General features: G+C 41.8%; 1 protein-coding gene and 1 long non-coding RNA gene across 2 annotated transcripts in view; one reads left to right on the plus strand and one right to left on the minus strand.

The window, feature by feature from the left end:
• The window catches only part of LOC103127326 (uncharacterized), a 73,358-nt gene that overhangs the window by 37,121 nt on the left and 14,583 nt on the right, over positions 1-21,654 (minus strand). The window contains 3 exon segments of the mRNA XM_060172267.1: positions 5,557-5,674; positions 7,058-7,749; positions 16,228-16,307. Of these exon segments, the coding sequence (XP_060028250.1) occupies positions 5,557-5,674; positions 7,058-7,749; positions 16,228-16,307 (890 nt within the window).
• On the plus strand, positions 7,304-21,181 carry LOC107523498 (uncharacterized). Its single transcript, XR_001601839.2, has 3 exons — positions 7,304-7,764; positions 8,627-8,699; positions 20,809-21,181. It is a non-coding gene; the product is annotated as an uncharacterized LOC107523498 (long non-coding RNA).

Below are 21,654 nucleotides of genomic sequence, written 5' to 3' on the forward strand. Positions count from 1 at the left end.
GAGAGAGGAAGAAAGAGAGACAGGCAGGCAGAGAAGAGGAGAGACCTGCAGCACTGTTCCTTGCACATGATATGTGTGCTCTACTGAGTGAGTCACCACCAGGTCACCTAAAGGTTATTCATTTATTAATGATAATGAGAAAACAATAACATAATCTTGCCACATAGGGTGCCAGGGATCAAACTTGAGTCCTCATTCTCATAAATCCAATCTCTTAGGCTGCCTGCTTACATTTTTAATGTAATATATATATATCTGTCTCAATAATTACCTCCATGTAGCTACAATGACCGTTTCAGTATTTCAATTTCATAGTCCCTGGTCACATGCTGAATAATAATTTCATTTGCCCGAAATGCTCTCCCATTGCATCCAATCTTAGATTTGCAAATGACACAGACAGCACAAGCAGTGGGAAAAAAAACAAGTGATTTTTTTTAAAAATGTAGACAGGATCTTACCATTTCAGACCAAATTTTAATATAGATTGAAAAAGACAGAGGAGGCTGGTGGTGGCAGCGGTGGCACATCTGGTTAAGCACACATAGTACGATGCACAAGGGCCCCCACAAAGACTTGGGTTTGAGCCTCCCCACTCCCCACCTGCAGCGGGGACACCTTACAAGTGGTAAAGCAGGTTTGCAGGTGTCTCTTTTTCCCTCTCATATCTCCTCCTCCCCTCTCAATTTCTCTGTCCTATCAAATAAAGTGGGGGGGAAAAAGGGTGACAGCACCAAGCCCCAGCGATAACCCCGGAGGGAAACAGATAAATGAAAAAGAGAGAGAGACTGAAACAGAGAACCAGCAAGAGGGAGGGAAAAACACCATAGCACTAAAACTTCCTCCAGTGCACTGAGGTCTGGACTTGAAAGTGGGTTGCACATGGCAAAATAGGCACCCTCCCAGGTGAATTGTCTTGTAGGCCCCAAAATGTTAAATTTTAATTCATATATATATGGCCTATAAGTAAATAAGACATTGAAAAATTGTACTTTATGTGAGTATAGGTACAGGATTTTTTGATGTGATAAAAGTTTCAAATTAGAGAGTGTTTATGTTGCATAGCATTTTGAACACACTACATACTACTGACTTTATACTATATACAATAGAAACAGCTCTCTTGAAGTCATTAACTTTGTAAAAAAAAAAAAAAAAAGAGAGTGAGAGAGGGAGAGAGAGAAGACATAAATGATTAGCTTTGTTACAAAAAATTTCACCTCCACAAGGAAAAACTGGAGGAAAAAGAATACTCAAATGAAATGTTAGGCAAACGTGATAACCACCACACTACAGTAAACAACAATTCAAATGAAATGTAATATAGATTGCAAATTAAGCCATAACCATACATCACTGTATGTGCATAAAACAGATAAAAATGTGACCATTTCAAATGGCTAGTCGAGATGGTGAGCAGTAGGTAAACAAACATACACTTTTGGAAGTAAAAACTCATACCATCTGGGAAACTGAAAAATTGTCATATTCACATTGCTGTGCATATTCCTATATATCCAGCAATTCTACTACTATGAAAACCATGTATTCGAATGTTTGTAACAGGTGGGGGAGATAATATAATGGCTATGAAAACTGGCTCTCATGCCTGAGGCTCCCAGGTCCCAGGTTCAATTCTCTATAGCACCATAAGCCAGAGCTGGGCAGTACATGTTACCTATAAACAGAATCAGGGAGTTGGGTGGTAGCACAGTGGGTTAAGTGCACATGGCTCAAGTGTAAGGACTGCTTTAAGGATTCTGGTTTGAGCCCCTGGCTCCCCACCTGCAGGGGGGTCGCTTTGCAAGTAGTGAAGCAGATCTGAAGGTGTCTATCTTTCTCTTCACCTCTCTGTCTTCCCCTCATCTCTTGATTTCTCTCTGTCCTATCCAACAACAATGAAGCAATAACAACAATAATAAAAAGTGCAACAAAAGGGGAAAAATAGCTTCCAGGACCTGTGAATTCATAGCGCAGGCACTGAGCCCCAGCAGTAAACCAAACCAAAAACCAGAATCAGTATGAATTACTTAGGAATAATACTATAATACAGAACTCTAGGGGTGAGACATTACCTAAATAAAGATACCATTTATTTTTTAAAAAGTAGTGTAACTTTTGTTAAGACACCAATTTTTATTGGGTCATCCATATATTTAATATGATTCTAACAAAAATCACAAGTTTTTATGGGTGTTGACAAAATGATCCTCTATCTTTTATAGAGGACTAAAAGATCAAGATAGTATTTAAAAATAAGCTAGACGGATTTTATACGAGGTGTCAAAACTTATTATAAAACAATAGTGACTCTGACTATAGCACTGGCATAGAAATAGAAAAAACAGAACTATGATACAGAAGATCAAGCCAGAAATACACACACACACACACACACACACACACACACACACACACACACACACTTTTAAGACCTGGCAATCTTGACACTGCAAAAACACTGGAGAGAGAGAAAAAATAAGTGGACTCTTAAAAAATGTATTGAAGCTGAAGGGTTGTCATTGCACTCGTGAAGTCTCTGGACATAGTCTGAGGTGAAGCATGTTGAGGTGGCAATCGTTGCGTTGGTTAGGTTGTGATCGGCGGATGCAATATTATTTGGTATGGATTGGGAGACGCATATGGGAAAGTGGGCCCTATCCAAGGGTTCCAGGACTGGGGGAAGTAGAGGCTCTATAGTGGAGATGTGAGGTTCCTGCTGTCTTAGGGTTCAAAAAGACAATCGATAGTTAATGTTATCATCACATTATTTGGTAATTGGGTTAACTTTGAAAAGTCCTTTTGTTATGGTTTGTTGTACAGTATCCAGTATCTTGTATATAGCTGTGCTATTGGATGCTTCTAATCTACTTGGTCTAGGCTTTTGAGAGAGCCTGCATATCAAATACACAGCCTATATATTAAAAAGATTCAGTTTGTTACTCGGTGAGACCTTTCCTTTTATAGTACACTCTAATTTCATCTCAGGTGGTTCACTTTCTAACAAAGTCCCATAACCTAGATATACACCAGTTTCTGTGAGAGAGAGCTTATGTTCACACGTATCCATAAACTACTGCAAAATATATACCTGAAAGCAGAAGTACACTAGAGTTTGCAGTGAGTACCCCCCTAACACTTCCTCCCCACTATTCCAAGCTTTGGGTCCATGATTGCTCAACAATTTGTTTGGCTTCGTATGTTAACTCTCTTTTCAATCACCAGGTTCCAGATGCCACCAGGATGCTGGCCAGGCTTCCCTGGATTGAAGACCCCACCAATGTGTCCTGGAGCTCAGCTTCCTCAGAGACACACCTTACTAGGGAAAGAGAGAGGCAGACTGGGAGTATGGACCGACCAGTCAACACCCATGTTCAGCGGGGAAGCAATTACAGAAGCCAGACCTTCTACCTTCTGCAACCCTCAATGACCCTGGATCCATGCTCCTAGAGGAATAGAGAATGGGAAAGCTATCAGGGGAGGGGCTGGGTTATGGAGATTGGGTGGTGGGAATTGTGTGGAGTTGTACCCCTCCTACCTTATGGTTTTGTTAATTAATCCTTTCTTAAATTAAAAAAAAAAAGAAATTGGAAAAAAAAATGTACTGAAGGAGCCCAGCGGTAGCGCAGCAGGTTAATTATCACATGGCACAAAGCGCAAGGACCCGCCTAAGGATCCCGATTCAAGCCCCTGGCTCCCCACCTGCAGGGGAGTTGCTTCACAGGTGGTGAGGCAGGTCTGCAGGTGTATCTTTCTCTCCCCCTCTGTCTTCCCCTTCTCTCTCCATTTCTTTCTGTCCTATCTAACAATGACACCATCAATCACAACGAAAATAACTACAACAACAATAAAAAAAGTACTGAAATAGAAAGGATTTTATCTTTATCTCATGTCTTACATAAAATTAATTTGGAATAAAAAGAATGTTTTATAGTTAATGGTCCCCAATTCCAAGTATATCTGAATGCAGTATTTGAATTTTGTACTCTTATTGTAAAGACAAAAAGAACAATGAACAAATCCTGAGCTCTACTTATTAGGTTTAATTTTTAGTTGAATATTGGTCAGTAATTCAAAAACCTTTTATATAAGCTAGTCAAGTAAATTATAAAATATAATGAGGTTAACTAGAGCAAGGGTTTTTAACTATTAGAGAAGGAAAATACAATTGTGCAACAAGATAATGATTAGAATAAACACTGTGTTTCTATCAATCAGATCTTGGGATCTTAATATTCTTTTAAATTTTATCTTTATCTTTTTTTTTTTTTCTGCCAGAGCACTACTCAGCTCTGGCTTATGGTGGTGCTGGGGATTGAACCTGGGACTTTGGAGGCTCAGGCATGAGAGTGTGTTTGCATAACCATTATGCTATCTACCCCTGCCCTATATTTATCTATTCATTCATTTATTTATTTAATATTTTATTTATTTTATCTGCTACACTATTCACCTTTGGTTTATGGTGGTGACATGGAATGAACCAAGGAACTCAGCCTCAAGCACAAAAATCTTTTTGTATAACCATTATGCTTTGAGCCAGGTGGTGGTACACCTGGTTGAGCACGTGTTACAATGCACAAACAGGGTTTGAGCTCCTGGTCCCCATCTGCAGAGGGAAAGCTTCACGAGTGGTGAAGCAGTGTTTCAGATGTCTCTCTGTCTCTCTCCCTTTCTACCACCCTTGTCCTTCTTGATTTCTAGCTATCTCTATCCAATAGAGATAAAGATAGGAAGGAAGACGGGAAAGAAAGAGATATACCTGCAGCACAGCTTCACCAGGTGCTTGAACGTGGATCCTTGTGCATTGTAAAGTGCACTTAACTGTGTGCACCACTGTCATCCCTCAACCTCACCAGTCGCTGCAGGACTGGACAGAATCTGTCCCTGAGCTCAGGCTGTCCTGGGAACAGAGTGTAGAGTCACAAAGAGACAAAGACTACCTACACCTACATAGACTCACTCCCCTCCTTTCCCCGCCCCTGGACGCAAGAACCTCGAACACAAACGCAGTAGACACACACACACACACACACACCTGAACAGTCACAAATTCACAGACACCCGTCATTCTCCCTATCACACAAACACCATGGAGACAGTGTTCAGACCAAATGCACACGCGCCCCCACCAACCAGATCTCGAGTGCAGGTGCACACAAACGTCGGAGAGACAGCCCCAGGTTTCACAGGCAGGTAGCAGGTATTCCACACGCACGTTTCGGACACGGACACACACACACACACACACACACACACACACACACACACACACACACACACACACACACACACACACACACACACACACACACACACACACACACACACACACACGTTCCTAACCAAGGTGGACCAAAGCTTTCAGCTCCCTACGCAGGCACAGTCACAACCACACATACACACTCACCATCTCTCTACACACCACGTGAGGGTCAGAGAATCCAGACTTTCCCGACCCCATCGTCTGGGGGTGGGAGGGAGTCTCCTGGTCCTCTCACCTGCATCTCCCGGGTCCGATCAAAAGTCTAGCTGCCACCAGCCAAGGCCTTTTGCCTGGACCCCCCACAAGACCCTGCTCAGCCCCAGGGAAGTTCTCGCGCGAGCGAGTACTGCGCCTAGAGGCCTCTGGGAAGTGTAGTCCAGTAAGCTGCCGGCGGCTAAGAGGTGTCTCCTGGTCTCAAAATTTTGGGACCTGGACAAAAGGCGCTCGTGGGGGTTTCAAATAACAACTGCGGCTTGGACCAAACATTAGTCAGGCTCCTGTGAGTAAGCCCCATCCTCGCCCTGTGGACCCTCGATCAGCAAGAATTTACCCACTCGGCACTACTTAACCAAGTCTAGTAGATTTCTTTGCAATTAAGTACTCATTCCCTCTCCCAGTCATTGGCTAGAAATCCCAAGCAGTTATTCCAAGAGAAGTTGAATTTCTTTACCTACTGGGGGAAATAAATAAATGAATAAAGGGCAGAGTAGAACAGTTCTTCTCTACTGTATTAACCTTGTGTTGTAATTTTTCTTTGATATAGCCCAGCTCCTGCAGCCTCTGCAGCAGGCTGGTCCCCGCGATCTCCAGGGAAATCGTGCCCCAAACCTCGCTGAGAGCGGGCTGGACTCACCTGGGAGACTGCAGGTTGGATTCAGAAGAGAACCAGGAGCTGAAAAGAATCCAGGAAGCTGCTCGGAGTACAGCTTTGGCCCCTGGGGTGAGCCAACTTCTGCGGGGTGTGTCGGGGGAAGTAAAAGGAGCCCCCAAACGGGATCTGAGGGTCCAGGGATCGAAGCAACCTGTGTGGGGTGGGGAGCGGGGGGTGGGGGGGTGAAGGAGAGAAATTTGCAAGCCCAGCCCGGTCTGTGGGAATGGGCAAGGGAATGCCCCAACTGACGAAGAGAAACTGCTTGTCCATAAAATTGATGTGTAGTTGGGTAGGGAAGATAGCATAGTGGTTATACAATAATAAATAAATAACTCATGCCTGAGGCACTGAGGTCCCAAGTTCAATCCCAGTAACTTTTCGGTAAGGGTAACATATCAAAATAAAATGTAGAAAAAATTTCAAGTGTTAGGAAAACTTTATTATTTCTTTTTAAGTTTACTTATTTTCATGAGAGATACTCAGACAGAGATCAGAACACTGCTCAATTCTGGCATATGGTTGTGTAGGGGCTGGAACCTGTCAGCTTTGGGGCTTCAAGCACAAAAGCCTGACACAATACCTCTGTACTGTTTCCCCCAGTCAGAAAATTTTATTTTATTAGATTTAGTTTATGAGGAAGAGAACCAGAGCATCACTGTGGCATATGTGATGCCAAGGATCAGACTTGGGATCTCATGCTTGAGAGTCCAACACTATTTGCTGTACTACCTCCCAGGCTGTAGAGAACTTTTTTGTATTGGGGGGGGGGGGATGGGGGAATGATTTATAGTAAATACAGGTTTTGATACATATGTAATTTTTCTCAATTTTTTTGCAAGTCATTCCCACCCCCCAGCCTAGGTCCTCCTCCACTATCATGTACCAGGACCTGAAAGCCTCCCCCACCTCCAGTCCCTTACCTTTGGTGCAATACCCTTTATTACACTGTGTGTGGCGGGGAGGGGTGTAAGGGGAAGCAAAGGCTCCGGAGTCCAGTAGCCAATCTTCTTGGAAACATCAGCGAGCTGACAGCCGCTACACCCACCCACACACTTTAGCAAGTGGGCAGAGGTCTCTCTTCCGCCACCTCGTCTTCCGGGAACCAAATTGACCAGCCCCAAGTTGCAGACGGAGAGCAGTTCACACTTCCGGCCCGGAGTAACAGCAACGGAGCCACGTCTCCCCCCGCCCCCATCCCCCAACACACCGTACAAACCGCCGCTTCCAACTGAAATAACGGTCTGTGACTTTGCCCTTGGAAGAATCCAGCCGCCCCTGCCCAGTGGAGGCTCGGACAAGAGCTCGGCATGCATCGCAGAACCCGTCCAGTCCCGAGTCCGGCCAGCCGCCCTGACCGCCGGGTCTCGTGGGGCGCCATGGCACCCAGCGGGAGCGTCCGGGTGGCCGGGTTCGGCGCCCCGGGGGCGTGTCCTGCGCGCCCGTCTGTCCCGGAAGACCCCGCATCCCGCGGGGCCGCGGCTCTGGGGCCTCCGGTGGGAGTCGGGCCGTGAGAGCCGCACCTCCCGCCTCTGCGTGGGGCGGACCCCGCCCGCTTCATTCCGGTGATTCCTCCCCCAGAGGTTCCGGCGTCTCGGGCCACAGGAGGTTGAGTCTTGCGGGGAGGAAGGTGAGTTTTGTAGGGTCGCGGGGTGGGTGGGGCTGGTCTGGCGGTGGCGCGCACGGCTGAGCGCGCGTTACCACCTGCGAGGCCCCGGGTTCGAGCCCCCCGACCCCCACCTACAGGGGAGAAGTTTCAGTCCATGCTACCCACTCTCCCTCTGTGGTTAGAGGCCCTGGTCTGTTCATAAAGCCTGTGTCTCCAATTCCCATCTCCAGGCCAAATGTCCTAATCTCATAATCCCTTGGTAATTAAATATCCATCTACCCGTCTATCTGTCGGTCTGTATGACATTCATCACATAGAAGCAGATTTTTTTAAAATTATTATTCACTTCTTCACTTTTGGTACCGAGGGAGAAGGCAGGGTGACTGATGACGGATGTTAGGCAGGGAAGATGATTATGACTGGGGAAATAGGTAGCGGTAAAACCTGAAATTTCTGGGAGTTCCTTGCTTCTGCGTATAGGGAAGAATCATAATGCACCATGGAGGGTACCTGTTTTGCCTTTCAGGTGACCTAGGTTCCAGTCCAGCCCTTATTACACTGAGGGAAGCTTTGGTGTCCCTCTCTGTCTTTCTCTTGCTTGCCACCAGGGTTATCACTGGGGCTAAGTGCCAACACTATAACTCCACTGCTCCTAGTTGCTGTTTTTTCTTTTTCTTCCTTTTTTTTTTTGGACAGGACAGAGAGAAATTGAGAAAGGGAGGGGGAGATAGGAAAAGAAAATGATAGATTCCTGCAGACTTGCTTCACCACGCATGAAGCATCCCCTCTGCAGGTGGGAAGTGAGGGGCTTGAACCTGGGTTATTGCACTTGGCAATGAGTATACTTAACTGGGTGCCCCCCATCTCTTCTTATTTGAAACAGTTGGCCCAAAGTGATGAAACCACAGCAATGATAACAACAACAACAAAGAAGTATCTCATTTTGCAACATATAGGTATTATAGGTATGGCTGTGTTTCACTTAAACTTTATTTACAAATATAGAAGAACTTGGTCTGTTCTGTCTCTTATCTCTTAGCTTGGAGAGATCAGGAGGATTCTGAGGTCATGAAAGCCATCTTCTTTAAATAATGTGATTACTTTTAGGAGGTGGAAATGAAGGGAGTAGAATGTACTCTGAACTAGTTTTAGCATCTTAATCTCAGGCCTTTGTAAGCACTGCCATAGTAGAGGAACCCAAACTCCTCTGGTGACGTTATGTGGAGGAACGTCTGCTTTGTCCATCCTTGTACAATTAGGTTTCCTTGCTGTGGCTAGTGTGTGATGCTAGACAGCTTGAGGGAAGGTGAGGTGAGGACGGTAGGCAAGAGGTATTTACAAGTATGAATAGAGAAAAAAAAGATTATTAACTTAAAAAGATTATTAACTTAATTAATAATTAACTTAATAGTTTTTTCTGTATTTGATGCAAATATTGTCTCAGTGCTCTACTTTTCCCCTCCTTCAACACAGGCTTCTCAGAACTTTGCTTCTGTAGGGAAGGAATCTTAAGGAAGACTCACTAGCTTTTATGAACCTAAAACCATGGCTAATGTGAGTTGATTTTGCATTCTTACATTTTCCATTTGAGACTGTTTTTTATGGGGGCTGAGCAGTAGTGCAGCGGGTTAAGCGCACATGGTGCATAGTGTAAGAACCAGCATAAGGATCCTGGTTCTAGCCTTCAGCTCCCTGCTGGCAGGAGAGTCGCTTCACAAGCAGTGTAGCAGGTTTGCAGGTTAGACACCTCCCCCTCTCTCTGTCTTCCCCTCCTCTCTCAATTTCTCTACATCCAACAACAAAGACAGCAATAACAATAATAACAACATCAACAATGATAAACAACAAGGGCAACAAAAAAGGAAAAAATAGTCTGTAGGAGCAGTGAATTTATAATGCAGGCACCAAGTCCCAGCAATAACCCTGGAGGCAAAAAAAAAAGACTATTTTTTATAATCACATAAATCATTTCATCCCTTATGCTAAATCTTCCTAACATCTTAACTGTATATACAACCCCCTAAACTTCTGTATGCTTCTCTAACTAGTACCCATGTATGTGTTCAAGTCATTTAGCATCTCGTGTGTACTCAGTCTCTAACTAAAACAGAGCATAAATGAAGTCCCAAGGGGGAAATCTGGAGTTTTCCAACAGCAGTTATTAATTCCATGTATGTAACCTTTCTAAATAGTTTCAAGGGAGAGAGCTTGGCTATGCACAAAGTATTTGTTACCTTTCTGACAGCTTACTACAAAACTGACATTGAATGCTATTACAGTGTTTTGTGTTGTGTTATAAAATCAGAAAAAATGAAAACAGGGACCAATATAGGTGTCTGGTAAAGCAAAAATAACATAGCATGGAACTTTAAGAAAGCAGAGGGTACCTGTACTAGAAATCCTAGCCAGAGAAATAGGGCAAAAATACATAAAGGGCATTCTGATAGGAAAGGAAGAAATAAAATGGTCTTTGTTTGCAATGATAGGATTTTGTATATAGAAAAAGTCCAGACTAAACACACACACACACACCTGCTAGAATTAATCAACAAAATTTATCTGTGGGGGGGGGGAGAAGGAGAAGTACAGGAAGGAAGGTAGGAGGGAGAGGAGGAGGAAAGAGAGGAATAGAGTATCACTCTGGCATATGTGATGCTGAGGATGGAACCTGGAGACCTCATCCACTGTGTCACCTCCTAGGGTCTGAGGGTTTTTACATCTGTTTATGAGAGAGATTCATCTGTAGTTTCCTTTTCCTGTAATTTCTTTATTACAGTACTACATGGGTAATATTAGCCTCATAGAATGAACTAAATACCATTCCTTCTGCTTCTGTTTCCTTAAAGAGGTTGTAGAGAATTGGTATAATTATTTCCCTTAGATATTTGGTAGAATTCACCCAATAGGTCTGGTACATTCCTGATTTAGAATGTTATTAATGATTCAGCTTTTCTAAAAATAGGCTTCTATTTTTTGTATTTATTTCATCTTGTATAAGTTTTTGACACACTTTCTAAGAATTGTTCTATTTCATCTAGATTGATGTTCATGGGCATAGAGTCATAATCCTTAGGTGTAATACATCTCATCTCTGTTTTATGGTGGTGCTGGGGATTGTACCTGGGACCTCAGAATCTGAAGCACAAAAGTGTTTTGCATTATATCTAAAGGCTCTTAAAATGTTTATATATTTTTTTTTCCTCTCTGCCACCAGGGTTATTGTTGGAGATCCATACCTGCATGATTCACTTCTCCCAGTGGATCCTTTTCCTTTTCTTTTTTAGATAGAAGGCAAGTTGAGGGAGGGAGGGAAGAGAGAGGGAGAGACAGAGACAGACACAGACGTGGAGAGTCACCACAGTGCTGCTTCGCCTCTTGTGAAGCCTCCTCTGTACAGATGCTCCCATATGGTATCTGGGGGCTTGAGTATAGGTCCTCTCTAATGTCAAATTTTAGATTTTATTTGTTAAGCCATTTCCAAGTCCCCACGGTAGTTCTAGTAAGAATTATTTTCACTTTGTGTTCTGTATTTACAATAGAAACTGTTTTGCTGACTACTAGAAATAATCTTAAGGATTTATTGTGTTGTTTTCTTTCAGGTGTAAAATCAAGTGGTTATTTCTAGAAGAGTCCATCTTTGAGATCAGTTTATTCCAATGAGAAATAAAACAAAGAAGCAAAACATTACTTTTTAAGGGCCAACTTTTTTTTTTTTTTTTTTTTGAGAAATGAGTGGGAAAACAAAAGTTTGAAGATCAACAGGGACCTCAAAGATTTTACTCAAGTGAAGATCATCTAGCAGGAAATGTCAACAATTAGTCAAAGAAGTCACAGTAGCAAGACATTGTATGTATATAACTATAGAGAAGCCTTTTGTTGTTGCCCAAATTATGTTCTCATTTTGATGAGCTGTTATTGTAAACAATGTAGAAATAACTTTAGTAGAATCCTCCGTGTAGTTTAGCCGACATCAGACAGTTCATATTGGTGGAAAACAATGAAGACAGTAAATAGAAAGGTCTTTGGTTACAGCTTGTTTTATTCTGCATCAGAGCTTTTTCCTTATGGTGAGATACCATATGAATGTAGAAAATGTGGAGAGACTTTTAATCTTTACCCACAACTTACTTTAAATCACAAAAGTCACACTGCTGAAAACTATGTGTAAAGAATGTGACTAGTGCTCCTTTTTAGTAGACTTAAGAGAATTCATACTAGTGAGAACCTATGTGAAGTATGTGGAAAGAGCTTGAGACTTGATTTTTATTTTACTGAACAGAGTAGTATACATACAGACAAGAAACGTTGTGAATGTGAGGAATGTAGAAATACATGTTTTGTGTACATGAAGAACTTAATTGACATGAAACAAATTTACACTGGTATAAATCAGTGGATTTAAAAAAAAAAAATTTTCAGCAAATTGTAAAACTTGTATCTTAGTTCTTAAAATAATAGCTTTATTGAGTGGGGGTATAGCATAATGGTTATGCAAAGAAACTTACATGCCTGAGGCTCTCAAGTCCCAGGTTCAATCCCCCACACCACCATAAGCCAGAGCTGAGTAGTGCTCTGGTTAAAAAATAATAATAGCTTTATTTTTTGAGGTAGTCTTGGTTTACACACCTATAAATCTTTTAGAAGTATAATTTCTCACCTTAAAATGCATTATCTCACCACTGCCCCCACTAAGGCACCAAACCACCCAAGTTCATCAAGCCATCTATCTACCCCACTACATCCCCCTCATAATCCTTCATTAACCTCAGTTTTGCTGAGTCCATGGTCTTTGTTGAGCTTTTCTTATTTTCCTGGCTTTGTTTTCACCCTAATGTTGAGGTCATTCTGTATTTTCATTTCATATGATTCCCTTTAGTATTTCTTCTAAGTCTGGATTAATGGTAATGAACTAGACCTCATTCAAACTTTGGCTAGAGGTCTTTTCCATTCAGAACTTTGAGTATCTCCTTCCTGTCCTTTCTAACCTTTAGAGTTTCTGTAGAGAAATCGACTGATAGTCTTTTCAGATGTAGGCGACCCTACCTTTTTCCTAGCATCCTTAGAATTATCTGTCTTTGATCTTTTGCCATATTAACTACTTTGCCTTGGTTAACTTAGGCTGAAGCTCTTTGAGCCACTTGAATCTAGAGGTCTGCTTCCTTCTTTATATGATTTTTTTCCTTTATTTTATACAATATTGATTGTATTTTACTTATAAGAGAGAAAACAAAGAAAACCAGAGCAGCATCCTAGCACCTATGAAGCCAGGGATTGCACTCAGGACCTCATGCTTGCAAATTGAGTGCTGTACTTGCCATGCCACCTTCCAGGCCAATATCTCTGTTTTAAATTTCTTCAAATATGAATTCTGTTCTCCTTGTTAACTCTATGACATGAATGTTGTTCCTCTTCATGTTGTTCCATTAACACTCTTATATTACCTTCATTTATTTTAGTGCTTTTATTATTATTTTTTTTGGGGGGTGGCTTCTTCTACCTTATGTTCTTGTTTTACACTTCAGCCTTTGGTATATGTCTTCCTGCAGGTGTTAACCCTTTTGCTGTTCTATTTTTTTTTTATCTCAGTCACTGAATTATATAATGATAATATAATAATACATTATTATTACTATAATGGATATTTCCAAATATCCATTATAATATGTTAAATAGATTGTATGTTAATAATTAATATATAAAATAGTTATTATAAATGGATCATTATTCTGATCATTGTCAAGCATTTTCATTTTTTTCTCTCCGGGGTTTTCACTGGGACTTAAACCCATCACAATCTTATTGCTTCTAGAAAACTTTTCTTTTTCTTTAGATAGAGGGTGAGAATGCAGGAGAGGCACCACAGCACTAAGCCACTACTCAGGAATCTTCCCCTTTATATGCTACTCCCATGTAACGGGTGGAGGCTTGACCCTGGGTTTTTGTGCATGGCAAAGTGTATACCCTACCAGGTGAGGTATCTCTTGGCTCCGTTTGAATTTTTCTATACATTTCCTCATATTTTCTCTAAATTTGTTGCAGTCCTCTTCTGTAACTCTTCTAAATTCAGTGAGCATTCCAAGGACCATAGCTTTTTTTTTTTTTTAAAGAAAAAGCCTTCATCAGGGGACTTATATAGCTCTTTTGAATTTAATTGTCTTCAAGCTGCTGTCTTGTGCCAACATAGAGGGCAATTTAATTTATCTTCCCATTAAATTTGATTCTTCTTGAGGACTAAAGCCGGGGCCTAAATGGAACCAATGAAAGTCACAGAGGCAGGGGACCTAGCTTGAACCAGGAAGGTGGCAGCAGATACCAGGCAACTACCACAGATGCTGTTGGGCCTGCAGGGGTAGCTGTAGCAAAGGTGGTATCATGCTGGGCAGCCAAGCAGAAGTAGCTGGAGCTGGCATCAAGGAGAAACCGGGAGCTGAATTGGCCAGAGCCAATTAAGTCAATCAGTGAGATCCCAGTAGGGTATGTGGCTGCAGCAGCAAGATCCAGATCAGGTCTGGATTTTTACCTTAGTTGTATAAGAGGCTCTGTCCTGATGCCTGGACCTTGGGGCTTTTTATTGTTGGTTCATCTTAGCCCTAAGCTGGTTTTTCCATGTGTGTTGCAGTTCTTTGTGTTGGTTGGAAAGTTAGTCTGTTGTCACCTTGGCCAGAAATCCTCAGTGAAATTATTCACACAAGGATGAACTTTGGTGACATTAAGATAATTGAAATGTGCCATATACAAAAGGACAAATGTATGACTGAGGTAAGAAGAGTAGTCAGATTAATATATACATAAGATTGATGAATGGTTGCCAGGAGCTGGAGTAGAATGGCATGGTGGTATAGCACTGCAGGGCCTAGTAAAGGCAGCCAGACTCCTAGCATCTGTGGCAACTGATGAGTCACAAGGTGCAAATTGTAAACCTTTTATTGGGAGACTTTTTTTTCTTTCAATTACAGAGAAGGAGAGACAACATCACAGCATAATTCCAGCACTTACAGTGCTTCCCTCAGTGCCATGTATTGTGTTCCCCATATGGCACTGAGGACTCAAACCTGGATCCTTGCATGTGGTGAAGTGTGTGCTCTACTGGGTGAAATATTTCCTGACTCCTTTTGAAAGAATTTAAAATGTCAAGTATCTAAGACAAGCTAGTTATAATTCTTTTATTTCTAAACTTGTATGTGGTTGTCCTTTATTTGTTTCTGGCATTTAGAAGGGACTTAGATTTGATGAAATCATCCCCTTGAAATCAGGACTATTTGAGCCATTTCCTGGAGATCAACTTCTGGGTCTGGCCCTTTCTTTTCACTTTGGACTTCAGGTGCTCCTTCATTTTTTTTTTTTCTTTTGATCAAGTTTAAAATCTTGACTCTCAGTTGATAGTTTCTCTGTTGAAATTGGACTGCAGAGCAACTATAGGGATAGCTGGTTCAGAAGACTCTTGATGATCTATCTCCTCTTTAGATTTGGATCTTGATCTTACAAGTTCACATATAGTTCATGAGGTCTGAGTCTTGACTAGTGAGAAAGATTCAACACTTTAAAAAAAAAAAATTTTATCTTATTTTTCCCTTTTTGTTGCCCTTGTTGTTTATCGTCATTGTTGTTATTGCTGTCATTGTTGGATAGGACAGAGAAATGGAGAGAGGAGGAAAAGATGGGGAGAGAAAGATAGACACCTGCAGATATGCTACACCTGCAGACCTGCTTCACCACCTATGAAGCGAACCCCCTGCAGGTGGGGAGCCGAGGGCTCGAACCAGGATCCTGTTGCCAGTCTGTGCGCTTTCTCCCATGTATGCAAAACATTGCACCACCACCCGGCTCCTGATTCAACACTTTTGACCACATCTGGCTCTGCTCTGTGCTTTGACCACAGGAAGACACATATATAGCAGTGGATATACACCAGCAATCCTAAAACATTTTTATGGCTGATTTTTCTTTCCTTTATGTAGCACTGGAGGATGAACTCATGGCCTTACACAAGTGCATTTATATTGAGCAGACTCCCAGGCCCAATATTTCTGTTTGTTTCTCTTTGCAACCAGGGCTTCATTGGGGCTTTGCACCTACATGATTCCACTGCTCCAGGCAGACTGGGTTTTGTTTTTTTCTGTATAGAGGGTAAAAGACAGAGGAAAGAGGAGGAAGAGATACCCCTGCACTGCTCACCATGTGTGAAGCTTTCCCTTTGTATGGTGCTCCCATGTGGTGGCCAGGGACTTGAACCTGGGTCCTCACACATGGTATAGTGGCATGCTCTACCAGGCGAGCCATATCCTGGCCCCCACAATTCAATTTTAAAATTCTTTAGACAGAAGGCAGAAATACCTCAGCACCATTCCACCATCCATGGAACACCTCTGGTGCTGTTTATGGTGCAGCCATGTAGTGATAGGACTTGAACTCACAACCTCATGCAAGGTAAGTCTCACACTATACAAGATGAGCATATCTTTCACCCCTGACCTTAAAACTAACCTTTTGAATGTAAGGTGTCTGAGAAGGCTTGTAGTGGTGAACTTAAGAGTATATCATATAATTTATACTGGTGTAAAACCCTGTGATTGTAAGAAATAGGGAGAAACCTTTAGGTTGTATTCTTAGGATAGTCTACATAAGAAAATGTATACTGATGTGAAACCCTAAAAATGTATGGAATGTGGAAAGGCCTTCAGATTCAGTTTTTATCTTACTGAGCACTAGGGAATTTATAATTGTGCAAAGCCCTACAAATGTAAAGAATGTCCAAAAATATTTATTCATAGAATTTTTAAAGAATGTGTGAAAAATCATTGTACTTTAAAACTGTGAATGTAAGGAATATGGAAAGTTTATTCAATACCAGAAAACTCATGCAAGTTGAAAACTCATGATTTTTGAATGTAACTGTGGAAAGGACTTTAGTTGTGTTGGAGACCTGAGAATATAGAGAATTTCACACTTGAGAAACACTTTTTTCCCCTCCCTCCTTTTTTATTGGGGGGGGGGCAGTTAATGGCTTATACAGATCCTCCTCCACCATCATGCACCAGGACCTGAAACACCCTCCCCCTAAAACTATGTAAACATGGGAAGGTCTTTAGACTTAATTCCCACCTTAATGAACATCACACATTTTATACTGATGAGAAATTCTTTTGAGTGTAAGGCATGTAAGAAGGCCTTTAGATAGCATTCATTATTATCACCATCAGATTTCATAATGTAACTAGTATGAGCGTATTTCTATGTCATGCTCTTTATAGATCATCAAAATCTTTTACTAGAAATTGTGTGAAGCAGTTGGCTTCTGGACTTGTTTAATAAGGCAGTCTTACAGCACTTGCCAATTCTTAAAATTTACTAATTCATATTCAGAAATAAACCTGTTAATAGAACAACTGTGGAGGGTGTTTTCATTAAATGATAGCTGCATATCATCTTCCTTTTGCAGTGCTCTACTGTTTTTGTGATAATGGTCAAAATATTTACTTCTCTGAGCCTCACTCGTAAATTGGTAGTTACGGGGCCAGGCAGTGATGCACCTGGTTAAGCGTACACACTGCAGTATGCAAGGACCTGGTTTCAAGCCCCTTGTCCCCACCTGCAGGGGAAAAACTTCACGGGTGGTATAAAGTTGCAAGTATCTCTTTATCTCTCTCCCTCTCTATCTTCCCCTCCCCTCTCCAATTTCTCTCTGTCTCTATCCAATAATAAATAAAATAAATGGCATTCACATAGAGGTGTGGTTATTTACTTGTAACATGTACAGTTCTGCAAAATGTGTCTGACTCAAAACTTGTTAATTTTTACCAAAGGTGAATTACTGAAACAAATGAATAGCATTTAATTTGTTACATTCTTAACTGTAATGTTCAGTATGCATTTGGGGGATCTGGGAGATGTCTCACCTGGTGAGACATCTGGAGTGAACCTGGATTTTGGAGTGACCACCACATGAGATTCATAAGTGGGGAAATAGTACTGCAGTTTGTTTTTTCTTCTACCTACCCCACATACCTTGTTGTGGAAAACAGTTCACCAGGAATTGTAAGTCATGCAGATGAAATGCCCTTTGGCAGAAAAAAAATTATATAATCTAAACTCTCAAAAAAAATTGCAATGAAACATTAACTTATATGAGTCAAGGCTTTAGGATCCAAGAACTGTGTTCATCTACACAAAGCATTGGACAAAGAGAAGACATCTGGAGAGAATACAATGAGGAACTGAGACCTAATTTGCCATGCAGTTCACAAAATCTCAAAGCTTTTTTTCTCCACAATTTTTTCATCCCAACCAATTCTCCCATATGTGTGAATACTAGAGTGGGTCTGGATCAGTAGTCTTGCCTGAATTGGCCTGTTTTCCACTGACCTTAACTGTGGGACTATGTGGAAGTTTGGTAGAGCTTAGGGAAGCTCTCCCCATCTTCACGGATGGAGGTCTGAAAAGACACCTCTCTTGTTAGCCTCTCTCCAGAGAGATGAGCAAAGAGACAAAAGTCTATCAGACTCGGCTTTCCTCTGTAAGACTTCCCACTTCACAAAGAGCCTATATCCTCCACTGTCAGCCAAATGGTTACATTCACTCAAAGTTCACACATTCCACTTCACCTTTTGATCACAAAGGAAGAGCACATCCTATCACACACCGGACAAGTGAAAAGCCCCCAAAACCCTATTTCCTGGAGCCCTTTTGATGTCTTTAAAACCTTGTTCTTCCTTCTCTATCTCACCTTACTGGTTCAAACCCTATTCTCTCAAATGCCTTTGGATAATTAAATGCCTGCATCAGGAGACTAATTGTATTGATCTTTATGTATCAACTCTTGTCATACCAGCCCCTGCCATAGGGGCATGCTGACCTTTAAGAAACCTATAGGGGAGTCGGGCTGTAGTACAGCGGGCTAAGCGCAGGTGGCGCAAAGCACAAGGACCGGCATAAGGATCCCAGTTCGAACCCCGGCTCCCCACCTGCAGGGGAGTCGCTTCACAGGCGGTGAAGCAGGTCTGCAGGTGTCTATCTTTCTCTCCTCCTCTCTGTCTTCCCCTCCTCTCTCCATTTCTCTCTGTCCTATCCAACAACGACAACAATAATAACTACAATAAAACAACAAGGGCAACAAAAGGGAATAAATAAAATAATTAAAAAAAAGAAACCTATAAATTCTGACGTATGTGAAAACTTCTTTGTCTAGCCTTCTATATCAACCAAACCCACCCCCCAATAAACGAGTGCGTTCGTACCAGAATCCTCCTCGAGTTTGTTTCTTTTCATGCAGTTTCTTGAACTAGTTTACCTTTCTAGCTGACAGTCTACCCACACGAGCTCCAACACTTAACCACAGAGTCATAATTTAGATGCCACTGGGGATCTGCTGTGAAGCAGACAAGCTCTTCCTTACCTACATTGTGGAGTAGCAACCCAATTCCCCTTTAGTAGACAGGATTAATCACCCCAACCAACGTTTTAAGTTTCTTTGCTTGTTGAGTCACAGGCATGAGAATGTCCAAGTTGCCTGTTGCATCTACTGATAAAAACATTCTTTCCCTTGGGACTAAGACCTCTAGGTCAGCAGGACATGAAGTCATAGAAACAGGAAGCAGACGTTTTATTGGTGGGTCATTAGATATAATAGTGAATGGTTTACTCCCATTTCCACAAGGTAAGGAAAATCTCCAGTTCTTTCCTACTAAGTTCTTCTGTGTCTGTACTACTATTCTCACAACACTTTTGGGTGTCAAATGCATGACACCAGCTGAGTTGACATAATTTAACTCAGTTCTAATATCTGCCTGGACTAGAAAGAGAGCATAATGGTTCTGCAAAAAGATTTTCATGCCTGAGGCTTTGAGGTCCCAGGTTTAATCCCCAGCATCTCTACAAGCCAGCATTAATTAAGCAGTGCTCTAGTAAAGGAAAATCACATACACGTCAAACCTCAATACTATGTGCCTGGACAGACTGTCAGATACCACAGGTTGAGTTCAAGATTTCTCTTCATTTCAAATGCTAATTACAAATAGGCCCCTAGGTAATTCACAACTTCTGTCCAATTTGACTACATATAGGGTTCCACTAGGGTTATAAAGAGCCTCTGAGGAGGAGGAAACAAATACATAGTGCATCATGAAAATATAGGGTTAGAGTAAAGATGAAGCCAACTTTTTTTCTCTCTGAAACAGCAGGGTTTCCGGAAAACTATAGTACCTTTTCCTACAACAGCTTTATAGGGAACCCAGTTTACCCCCAAGTCTTTTGACCTTTGTCTAATTGAGCAAACCTTAGTAAAATTAGAATATATTTTAATATTTATTTATGTATTTATTCCCTTTTGTTGCCCTTGTTATTTTATTATTGTAGTTATTATTGATGTCGTCGTTGTTGGATAGGACAGAGAGAAATGGAGAGAGGAGGGGAAGACAGAGGGGGAGAGAAAGACACCTGCAGTCCTGCTTCACCACCTGTGAAGCAACTCCCCTGCAGGTGGGGAGCCGGGGGCTCGAACCGGAATCCTTAAGGCGGTCCTTGCATTTGGCGCCATGTGCGCTTAACCCTCTGAGCTACCGCCTGACTCCCGAATATATTGTTTTTTTAAGAAAATTTCTACCCGATGGGTTGGATAGCATAACGGTTATAGGGCACCTTGGAATGTTCCTACTCATGACCACACAATATGAGCTCAGATCTGTAGGGATGCAGAGGTCACATAGGCTCTTAAGCTGAATATGGGCCCCAGATCAGATCAAATCGGTGGGGTTTATAGTCAACAATATTTATATACCTTTCCCATATTTGGGAGCTACTCTCTTCCCTGATCCAGCTTTCTGGTCCTTTTTCCAGCAATGACATCATCTCCCAAGACAATAACTTAGATTCACCTGCATATCAGATGTCAGGCTCAGGAAAGAAAAAAAAAAAACTAGTATAGGAATGGTCTCTTTGGACTACAACTAAAATAGGACTACTAACTCTACAAAATGGAGACTCCCCAACTCTTCATATGAACTTTTCCAGCCTTTAGTTTCATGATTAGTCAACAATTTTTTGGCTCTATATTGTTAACTCTTTTTTCAGCCACCAGGTTCCAGATGCTAACATAATGCCAACCAGATATCCTGGACAGATGACCATACCAATGTGTCCTGGAGCCACACTTCCCCAGAGCCCTGACGCAGTAGGGGACAAGAGACAGGCTGGGATTATGGATCGACCTGCCAATGCCCATGTTCAGTGGGGAAGCAATTACAGAAGCCAGACCTTCCACCTTCTGCACCCCATAATAACCCTGGGTCCATACTCCCAGAAGGATAAAGAGTAGGAAAGCTATCGGGGAAGAGGATGGGATATGGAGTTCTGGTGGTGGAAATTGTGTAGAGTCCTATGGCTTTTGTCAGTGTTTCCTTTTTATAAGTAAAAATTAAAAAAACAAACTACCTGATGGGTTAGATAGCCTAACGGTTATGCAAAGAGAGCCTTGTGCCTGAGGCTCTGAAGTCCCAGGTTTAATCCCCCACACCACTATAAACCAGAGCTGAACAGTGTATTCTGATAAGAGAAAGAAAGAAAAAGGGAAAAGAAAACTACTACCCAAAGAAATGCAAGTGTGAATTTCATAAGACAAGTAGTATAGAGTGAAAAAGGGCTGAAGACGCAACTCTGCAGTACAGCATCTATTTTGCACATGTTAGACCATGAGTTCAATCCCCAGTACAGGCACTTCATGAAAGCAATAAGGAGAAATTTGTAGGATATTGGTCTTTCTCTTATGAAAAACACATTTTTTTAAATTGTGTCTTTGTTCTCGGGGAATCAGTTAAGCAGATAGAGGGTAGGACTTCCATGTTAGATGGATAAAACTCAATTTCTAGCCCTGCATATGCTGAAAGAAGTGGTCTGATTCTTTTCTCCCCATCAAATAAA

The sequence above is a fragment of the Erinaceus europaeus genome, chromosome 2 (assembly GCF_950295315.1).
Source record: "Erinaceus europaeus chromosome 2, mEriEur2.1, whole genome shotgun sequence".
NCBI lineage: Eukaryota > Metazoa > Chordata > Mammalia > Eulipotyphla > Erinaceidae > Erinaceus > Erinaceus europaeus.